This window comes from Magnolia sinica, chromosome 3 (assembly GCF_029962835.1).
Source record: "Magnolia sinica isolate HGM2019 chromosome 3, MsV1, whole genome shotgun sequence".
NCBI lineage: Eukaryota > Viridiplantae > Streptophyta > Magnoliopsida > Magnoliales > Magnoliaceae > Magnolia > Magnolia sinica.
The window spans coordinates 111,971,980-111,982,612 of record NC_080575.1 but is presented as its reverse complement, the minus strand read 5'-3'; the positions used below and the strand labels follow the sequence as shown (position 1 = coordinate 111,982,612).

Here is a 10,633-nt window from a genome sequence, read left to right as displayed (position 1 = left end):
GTTTTTCATTTGTCACAACCCAATGAATGTCTACCAATCTCCACTATCAAAGTAATCAAATAATCTTATTTTTGGCCCATGACACATCTAAAATGGGATGCATAAGTTAGACGGCTTATTTTAAATTAATCGTATGTCAAGAATGCAATTTCCAAGTACCTGAGTATCATCTATGACCCTGCCAGACTGTCCGAGCCACTCCGTATAAATCGTACAGAACTCGCAAAGTAGCCTACGCAGGAAATAAATCCGAATCGAATTCCAAATAGCCTAAGCGGCCCGCAGCCCCACACGACGCGGACCAAATTCACAACAGTTGGATGGCCGCACCGGCCATGGAGAGCGCTGCTGTAACGGCCCTTCGCTCGGTGCTACAACGAGCCCACCAGGCAGCGGAGAGGTCAGGAAGGCCTGCCGAGCGAGTTAGGGTGGTGGCTGTCAGCAAAACGAAGCCCGTCTCCCTCGTCCGACAGGTCTACGACGCTGGCCACCGATGCTTTGGCGAGAATTACGTGCAAGAGCTCGTTGATAAGGCCCCTCAGGTAATTTCCTCTTCTTGAAATTCTACATATCGACTTTCATTTCTTATTTCCGTCGAAGCAGCTCGCCTCCCTCTTTTGCAGCTTCCTGCAGATATCGAATGGCATTTCATCGGGCACTTGCAGAGCAACAAAGCCAAATCCCTTATTGGTATGTGTATCCCTCATAAGTACGTGCTAATAGTGCACACGTGTGCGAGATCCGATTCATGTACTAGGTGTTGCTTTATGAGAACATGCCGTTGGCATTTTCTTTCTGACCATTCGCTTTCCTTGTATGAGTGGGGGCCTAGGTAATAAATGGATTGGCCTGATTTATTCGCCGGTGCCTGTTCGCTGTAGGCCACACCTAATGATTGGCACGGATCTTTTGCATGTGTACCATCTTGTCTGCAATTCACCTCTTCGGTTGCTTTTTGTGTGAATTGCTATCGAACTCCTTGAGTATATGCGTTTTCAGCCAATAATGCAATTAAGGAATGCACTATCGAATTGAATTGCTATTATTAATCTAAGGCCCTGTTTGGTTGCTACTTAAAATTAGTTCATATCGTTTTAACTAATAGTAATATGTATTAGAGATTTTTGGTAAGGATTAAGAATAATCTTGGTCACCTTTTTTTTATATAAGCTATGATCTCCGATACATAGCTATGATCTCCAACACATAATTAATGTTTACTATAATGGATATGAAATAATTTTGAAGTGGCAACCAAACAGGGCCTAAGAAAGTGGAAATAACTCGGTTGTCATTATCTTCCTCAGGCCTTCCCATCGAGCGATGGGCTCTAATTGCAGTTTCTGTACTTCCAAATTGGACTTGGAAGAAACGGTGTTGCAATTCAAGGGCTATTTTCTCGTTATGAGTACTAGGAAATATGACTAATCTATTGTCACCCTCTGCTTGGTTAAATTGATTGCTTGCAATTCTATGCATGCTTGCATCCAATGCAGCCTAAGTTTGTGAAGTTTGCCCAATCTTGGATGCTTTCAAGGATTGAAATGGGTTCTAAACTGTAATCTCATGCAATTTTGTAATTTGCATGGAAATCCTTCTTATTAGGAATTTGGAGTCCTATTCATCTAAAGTACTTTCCCAGAACTGGAAACTTTGAGAACGTTTGGTAACTATTTATGGAATTAGCTGCTAAGTACAGTTGTGTTTGGTACTCTCACACAATTCATGCGAAGTGAGGAGTCTTCCGTTGGTATTTACATTAAGTAGCATACTTTGAGAAGAAAATCTTCAAGTGATAATACATTATAATAGACAATGTAGAGGTAGAAAAAGAAGGAAAAAAAAAAGTGCAGGGACAAAAATATGTCTGACTTGTCTCCTAAGGCTAATAACCGCGATTCCAGCACTCCCATTGGCAAGATTCTTGCAACAGTTACCAAATTGAGAAACACATCGGAATGAATTTGTTACCAAATTAACTTGAGCATGTTATTTTGTTATTTTAGTAAATATAAGGAATTTTCAAAGAAATGGAGAATTGGGAAAATTTGGAAATTGTGGAAGTTGGTGAAATCTTAAAGCCCACATTAGCACATAAATGTGAAATGAAATGCATACATATAGGGGTGCAACTTGGGTGGGCCAAGTTGAGTTGAGGATCAACCCGAGCCCACCCCTACTTCAAGTTGGGGGTCAACCTGTGACTTGGCACAACCTGAGACCTGACTTGAGCTCCCCAACCTGAGGCCTGCCCGATGTACTATATCCCAAAACCTAAACCCATCTTGGGTCAGGTTGGATTGGATAGTACACTCTACCAATATTAGTAATTTTGTATCTTATGCTATGCATACATTTAATATAATAATTTATAGTATACTTGTAATATAGGGTTGGGTTCAGGTTGCCCTGGGGCCTCAACCTGAGCCCAATGTGACCCGGGGTTGGGTTGAGGATTTCCAAGCCCAACCTGACCTGACACGACCAAAATTTTAGATTTGGCCAATCAGGTTAGTGTTGAGCCCGCCACAACATGCACACATTGCTGATGTAACTTTGTAATAATGCTAAATTCAAATTGAGTTCTTTGTGTCACAATTTACAGGAAATTAACGATGGTAAATCTGTAACGACCAATGCATTTATCATTGGTTTTTTATTATCAAATTGTGTATGTACACACAGATATGAGCATTTGTAAGCCTACATGTGTGTACGAGTCAGCCCATGTGCATGCTGCACATCTGCCAGCCTAAAACATAGGCACGGGATCCAAACCATCCGTCCAGGGGTACCACAGTGTAGATACTCTGACCCAAGAATCAGGTTGGTCCTCTAGAATCAGGTGGGACACAGTTCACAAAAAAAAAAAACAGCCAAGTAGAACTTAGCTGGTGGTTTCTAACCCACCCATCTGTTTCTAATATCACGGCCCACTTGCTGAGTGACCGGATTTATTTTTGGGCTGGACATCTGGCTTGGATATTGCACCTGTCTACCATGCCAGCACATGTGGTGGCATGTAGATTGTATGCATTGGACACATGTGAAGCCTTCATCAAAGGTACAAACTGTCTACTAAACAGAACTATGGGTGACCTAACTCCAACCCAACTACAAGCCTAACTCTATTGAAAGGAGAATGGAAGAATGATGAAAAGCTCAAGGAAACCAGACATTGTCTGTCCTAGGAGCATCAACTCAAAGTCTGAAGTCTCCTAAGACTGCTACTATCAACTCTAAAACTATGGAACTCCTCTTCATTGGTCTCATCACCAATTCTTCATTTCAACCACCTTGTCTATGAGTTTCATGACCATAATTTCAGTGACTATAGTTGGCATCATTAACATAGGCATCTCATTCACCCCAGAGAGAAAATATTGGGCATTAGTACCTTTTACTAAGGATACAATAACAGGTGAAACAGGATTCGTAAAGCTGATCCAGATTGCTCGGAGCCTTGGACAAGGCTATGATGATGATGAACTAGTGATACAATATGGATGCCCAATTGCCCATCCATCTGGCACTTGGGAGTGAACTAAATCTTCTTGAATTTGCTCGCACGGAAGTAGCTAACCATAATCTGTAAATTTATTCATTTTTAATGTAGCATAGGTGTTCAAATGTGTAGGAAAGTAGCATAGTCTAACTTGGGGTTTTCATATGTAGAGAAGCTCAAATGAAGTTGGAGTTTCGCTTCCTTGTTCTGAGATGATCTGTTTGCGTTCTGTTATTATTTTACACTCCTTTATCGCTTAAATGCACACAAACACACATCTCTTCTTGTGTGTTGTCAAGGTTGGGAGATTATTTTGTCCAGTGAATAGTTACACATATTTTACAATTATATATGTTCATCTTTTTGAAAGGCGATGATTTATTATTGGTGGGCCGAAGGCAAAAGAATACAATATACAAAAAGGAAAAAGGAAAAAAGACAAAACCAAGCAAAAACTACCCTACTGCTACAAGCCTATAAGGCAGCCTCCCATTCCTTTACATCTGCTATAGCCTTTTTTATATTTCTTCTTGCCTTTGGTTGTGCATAATCTTGGCATTTTCTTGATAACCATTATGCTCCATTTTTGAGGCTAGGTCTTTTCATTTCATCTTGTACTTGCGATTGGATTTCTGTTTAATGGATGTCTCTCTGTATTTACCAATTATGCAGCTGCTGTCCCCAATCTTGAAATGGTCGAGAGTGTGGATGATGAGAAGGTAAACATTTAAGCAAAAGATCGTTGTATTTACATAACTTCTGGTACTCTTTATCATTGCTCTTGAAAATTTCTGTGCAACATAGCCTACTGGCCTTTATTTCTTTTGCACCCACTATATGCTTTCCCTAAATATGCAGTAGTCTGCACAGGCATGGGCAGAGGATTCTCCCCATATCCCTCTGGTACTCTTAACTGGTTTTCCATAACAAAGCTAGTTTGAGATCTAGGGCGATAGTGATTGTAGGTTTTGAACTCTTAACTTGACACCCTAACAGCAGCACAGAGCTTCAACAGCAGAATTGCAGGCTTCAAGCACAGTTGTCAAAATTTAGGTTAAGAATAGTGAAAATACGAGGTTGTCAAAGAACCGTCACGGAGACTAACCAGCTGGGTGAAATTTCTTCCATATGTTGGCTTACACCCTGTACTTGTGGATAAGCTACAACTGCATTTTGAGTTACGCATGCCATAGTGGAACATTATATGGGGTCCTTTTAGGTGTACAAGTAACCAAACACAAATGGGGAACAAGTAACACAAAAACACATGCAGTTTCTGTCTGTACAGAAATCTTGTCTGTATTGCTTGCCCGCTGTATATTTTTAGATGCTCAAACTGTGACTAGGTCATTTCATGGATTATAAGCTGATCCACATTTTGTTGAATTTGCTATCAGAAGGTCTTTGCAGTAGTGGATCTGATTCCTGCTTTTCTAAGTGGGAGCTAATCTTTCTGCCAATGCAATTGCCTTACCTGGAATATAGCTCTGATGTTTACTGGCCCCATCAGCAACCTCTCCACATGCCCACTGCACCAACCTGGCAAGCGTGTGGGATATCTGAGTGGTGCATAAGGTTGCCCCCATCAGGAAAATGACCATATGAAAAGATGAGGTTGGTTCACTCATTAGGTGGGCCACCTCTGCTGAAAAGAATGAACTGTTTAAAACACTTGCCATCTATCCACACTGAATGTGCATAGCTCGGCCTATTTTTGCATTCAGTATGCTCAGATGTCCCATGCCCTTGCCAGGTTTGCACACCCCCTGGCCAGGTTTGCACAGAGGCTGTGTGTATAGGTGCATGAAGAGAGGGTGCATATGGGGCTAGCAAGCCTTCTGTAGCTCTTGATCAATGCTAATGTTTTCTCTGCTGCAAGTCTGACTGTTTATTGCTTGACCTGTTGCTTGTTTTTACTCATTGTTCTTCACTTGAGTAATTTTGTGTTACTTAACCTGTATACTCACTTTGACTTATACCTAGCTTGCTGTTTTCAACCTGTAATTTGCATTTGCAGACTATCTTGGCTTGCTTCATGTAGAAACTTACCTCCCTTTTCTTTATTAAAAAGTGTCATCGTATAGAAAGATTAATGAACTGCTCTTGTAACAACCTGCCCAGTTTTTATCTACTTTTGTTGCTACTCACGGTAGCAGTGTCACCCTGCCTTGTGTCCCCATGCAGATTGCAAATCATCTTGATCGTGCTGTTGCAAGCATTGGAAGAAAGCCTCTGAAAGTTTTAGTCCAAGTTAATACCAGTGGGGAAGCATGTGAGTAGGAAAGAGGAAAAATCGTTTGTGTTCATATCTGCAGTGATGTTCAGTTGGTCTTTAAAATAATATCAGCAACAGAATTCACTAAAATAAGTAAATCTTATTTTCTTTTCCATTTGTTTGCTCTGTTGAAGTCATGCAATCATTCCTTGCTTATGCTTCAGCCCCGTTGAGTTATTATTATTATTTTTTCGTCCCTTTATTCTCGCTTTCATTTCAACATGCCTGTATTCAATGTTTCTGAATTAGAATGAAAGTTCTTAGCATTAAAAACTCTGGTTTGATTCGGGTTGTTTAGTGGCCTTCTGTAACATTTTAGAGTTTAGATATGTTTGTTGTCTCCTATAACTATTGCATCACATAGCATGTGTGGAGGTTAATCAATTAATGGAACGATTGTTTCAATTGCAGCAAAATCTGGTGTTGATCCCTCAGGTTGTGTAGAACTGGCTAAACACGTTAAGCTGGGGTGCCCAAACCTCGAGTTTTCTGGCCTAATGACAATAGGAATGCTTGATTACTCATCAACTCCTGAGAATTTCAAGGTGAAGCTGCTGGAACCGTCAGTCAGTCAGTTGTTTGATTTTACTGAATATTCTAATGGTTGGAGAAATAGGCATTGTCTGAGTGTAGGATTGAAGTCTGCAAGGCACTTGGAATAAGTGAAGAGGAGTGTGAGCTGTCAATGGGCATGTCTGCTGACTTTGAGCAAGCGGTAAGGGAATATGTTGTTTGAATGAGAGAAGCAGTGTTTTCTTATGTTTGATCCAGCAATATTACTGATGAGGCCTACATTTATGTAACCAAAGCCACTGATATAGTGTGCTCTCATGTAATGGGCTATGGCCTTTTATCTTCCCTATCAGATGATCCCACTCATCTAATGAAGATAGATGATTCAATGTTCCTCATTTAATGGGGCCAAACCTGATGGCTATGATCCTCTGATGGGGAGATTTTGGGAGCGTATCTCATCTACCATGGGTTCTACTCCTACCATATGAATAATTTGGATCACCTGGTGGAAACCACATGTACCTTTTGTTGTGCAGAAAAAAAGATCGATCAGCCATTGTATATTTTTCATCAGGAAATGTATGTAGGGCTGTCAATGGTTGCCTGGATCCATAGGATCCCAATTCCAACCCGATTTAATTCAATCTGGATCTAGATTGCAGCGCCAATTAATAATCTGGTGTGATATGTGTCAACTAGATTCTAATCTATTAGGAATGGGGTCCAATCAGGTACTATTTTAGTTTTATCAATTGCTAAGAGGGTGCCTAAAGTCTTCAAAGGGATTGGGTTCTTAGTCGGAGATGGGGAAAGAATTAGATTTTGGGATGATTTATGGTGTGGGGATGTTTTTCTCCTGTTAGAGTTCCCCAATTTGGCAAGGTTGTGTCCTTTTGCGGACATATCAGTAGTTTGATGCTTCTCTAGTGGGGTTTGGCTTCCCCACCGTAGGCGCCACCTTATGGACAATGAAGTAGATGAATTGGTGCGGCTTCTCTCTTGCCTGGAAGGATTGTTTCCATCTCCGGGTGATATCGATTCTCTTTTTTGGCTTAGAGACCAATCTGGGGGCTTCTCCATCCATTCTTTTTGTGGCTCGATACCTCCCCCGGGCTTGAACTGTAGTGCAAACCATATCGGGCTTGTTTGGCGTTACAGTGCTCCTCCCAAGGTGCCGCCTTTGCATGGCTGGCTGGGCACCACAGGGTGTTAACCATCGATGACTCATGCAAGAGAAGGATGGTGTTGCTGAACGTTTGTCTCCTTTCCAAGAGGGATGCGGAAATGGGGAGCAACTTTTTTATCCATTGCCCCTTTGCTTGGGATGCGTGGGTCCGTATCCTATCCTTTTATGCCAAGTCTATGAAGGGACTTTTTTTTCTTGCCCGTCATGAAGGTGGGTCTAGTTCTAGCGGTAGATCGAAGCGGCGGCTTGCTTTGCTCGCGGGCCTTTGGTCCATTTGGGGGGAGAGTAATGGTCGCTGCTTTAAGAATTGTAGCTCCCCTCTTGGTGATAGTTGCGAAGGTTTTTTTGCTTCGAAGGGAGTGGGAGCTTTGAGCTTGTGGCCGCTGGTGGTCCAGTTGTTGTACTTTATTTTTCTCTGTTGTTATATGACTGTGCCTTTTGAATAAAATTCATTCTCTTTCAAAAAAATAATTATATTTATTGTCTAAAACTCGCACAAAAAGCATGTTTCTTGTAAAGACACGAATCCAGATCCCTACCCAAGACTGGCTCCAGTATTGATTCCAGATCCAAACCCCATTTCGAATACTATTTCATGCTTGAAATTAGGCAAAGAACTCGCTGAATACCCAAACACAATCAGATTTGGATTCAGTACCTCATATATGGTGTCGTTATCTGAACCAAACAGAACCTAGATCCAATTCCCTTAATTGGGTCCTGACTCCTGATACTGGTACAGCAGTGTCCTTCCTGAACCCAACCTGCTAACAACCCTAAATGTATATGACAGAGTAGTAGTGCAGTATATACAAGTAACATACATTGACATTTTGTATACAACGGTTTTCTGCAGATTGAAATGGGGAGTACAAATGTCAGAGTCGGATCAACAATATTTGGGGCAAGGGAGTATCCTAAGAAAGCAGAAAGCAAGTAATCTTCAACTTTCTACTAGTGGTTTTAAGAGGATGGCATGTTCCTTCACCTCTCTACCATCGTAATCGTGCAAATTATTAAATGCTAATATCTTTGTACTCTCCCATAAAGTTATGATCAAAATTGATATCTTGACTTTAATTCCCTTTAATCATAGCCTTTTTTACAATTATTAACTGCATGGATGTCTGCCTTCTGAATTTTATACAATGGAATAGCTAATTGCTTAAGAATTCCAGAAATGAAGTCTTGTGAGCTCATCAATTCTTTCCCATCTACGATAAACTTCTTTATTGCATTGATGTTTCCATGTGCCCATCTCAATCATAGTTTCAGTTACAATGTTAAGGGCCCATCGGACGCACCCTCACGAGGGTTGCCGTTTTGAGTCAAAACTCCATTTTGCCTTCTGTGTTTGGATGAACTTTTGCAAATCCCTGTTTTGCCCCCACTCGTTGAAATGTGCACTAAAAAGCTCACTCGCAGTGAAAATTTTGACTGAGAAAAAAGGGACTTGCGGAAACCTCTTTTGCAGGAGATATGTCCCAAGGACCCCTAAGGCTAATGGTAGAAATCTAACATTTGCTGACAATCTGATATAGAGATGCCTTTTAGGGTGCATTTGGTTGCACCTAATATCGTGAAATTTCATGATAATTTGCACCAAATTCAACTGATCAATCATGAAATATCATGATAATTGGTGAAACCGAACGCATCCTCAGTGGAGGAGCTTACCATAGATCTCACCAAGAGATTGTAACTAGCTAAATTTTATCTGTGGCATCTATTTTTCTTATTTGGTAGCAGGATGTGAATAATTTTATGTATCAATGCATGTTCTGGTAGGAACATTTGCAGTAGGGGTGTAAGCATTATGCATCTTTTATTTTCTTTTCCTGTGCTTGTGTATCATCCATCACACTTTGGCAGAGCATCAATATCCCATCTGGGAGCCAGTGGTCAGGATCGTCCAGCTTGGATGCCATTTTGCAAAGAAGGCAGTGACCGTTGGACATAGTCGCATCATCGAACCAGTGGGCCATGTCTAGGGTGGAGGGCTGAACGTGATTTAGGTAGGGAGTGGGATAAGACTCTAAACAGCTCTAGTGAACTTGGCCGGGCTGAGGATATCCTAGCCCATTTGTGAGCTAATAACCGGACCTAGGGCCTGCCAAGGCGGCTTAGCCCAAGTTCCCTTTTCTACAACGGTAAATGAGTTAGGCCTGTGTTGATGCATTTTATTAGTTCTCAAGAGAACTTTGAAACTCTGCCAGTGTGTGATGGATGATACACAGGCACGTAAAATATCTTACAAATTGCATACAGCCCATTTTCACCCATGCAGATTCTATGCATTCAGCCTTTTGCTAAACTCCATTCCATAGCAGACCCGTGCAAAGAATCAGAATCCTTCACATTGTGGACCACATATACATTTAACTGGGACCATTGACTTCTTTTTAACCATCCATTGTTTTCACACGTGGCCCGCCTGATCGGTTGACCAGCCTAACATTTGAGCCACATATTTATAGTGGGGCCTCTACCTGATGAAGAGCTATAATATCCCACACGTGCCAGTGGTGCGTGTGGACGTGGGGAGGTGCACTACTTAGTGATAATTCGATATGTACTACCATGAGGGAGTGGGAATATCTGGGCGGTTCATCTGGTGTCTTCATCACCTGTACCCAATGGCCCAAAAATTAGGCTGGACACACGTATGAAAACAATGTCGGTTGAAAGAGGGGACTAGTCATATCGGATTGCACGTGTGGCCTACCTGATGACTGAACTGGTTTAATCTTTTGGCCCACCTGCTGAATGGCCCGAATCTGGCACGCTGTGCCACAAATGGTATGTAGTGAGACGAGGATTCAAGGTAATTTAAGGTCCTGATTCGCCCGCATCAACGTCCATGTGGGTTCTATAGTCCAGTGATCCAGACTGTTGATATAGTGGCCCCTACCATATGCAGGAAATGTCAGGAATAAGTCAGTTGGACGATCCTGAGTTCCCGGTTTGAGATGGGCCCTTCAATCTTTGCCTGCACATAGAAGTGAGCGGCAACACGTGCCGTGCCACGCGTGACCGAAAAAAGGTGATTGCACGTAATCTCAGATTTTACAGGCGGGGCCCATTGTTTAGTAACCCAAAACGTTGATGTAATAGGACCCAGCGCGGATGGTCTGTATTGTACGGTGAAAAG

The 10,633-nt window shown here is 41.8% G+C and overlaps 1 protein-coding gene across 1 annotated transcript; it reads left to right on the top strand.

Annotated features, from left to right (window-relative positions):
* Positions 1-227: 227 nt before the first annotated feature.
* On the top strand, positions 228-8,663 carry LOC131240742 (uncharacterized). The gene is made up of 7 exons (XM_058239178.1): positions 228-542; positions 624-690; positions 4,178-4,224; positions 5,690-5,777; positions 6,192-6,325; positions 6,397-6,495; positions 8,339-8,663. Exons 1-7 carry the CDS (start codon positions 321-323, stop codon positions 8,420-8,422), a joined length of 741 nt encoding a protein of 246 aa, XP_058095161.1. The 5' UTR covers positions 228-320; the 3' UTR covers positions 8,423-8,663.
* The last annotated feature ends 1,970 nt before the right edge of the window (positions 8,664-10,633 follow it).

Coding starts and splice junctions, on each gene's coding strand:
- LOC131240742 (XM_058239178.1), top strand. CDS start 321: ATGGCCGCACCGGCCATGGAGAGCGCTGCTGTAACGGCCCTTCGCTCG. Junction 4,225..5,689: donor AGAGTGTGGATGATGAGAAG/GTAAACATTTAA, acceptor GTCCCCATGCAG/ATTGCAAATCATCTTGATCG. Junction 5,778..6,191: donor TAATACCAGTGGGGAAGCAT/GTGAGTAGGAAA, acceptor TTTCAATTGCAG/CAAAATCTGGTGTTGATCCC.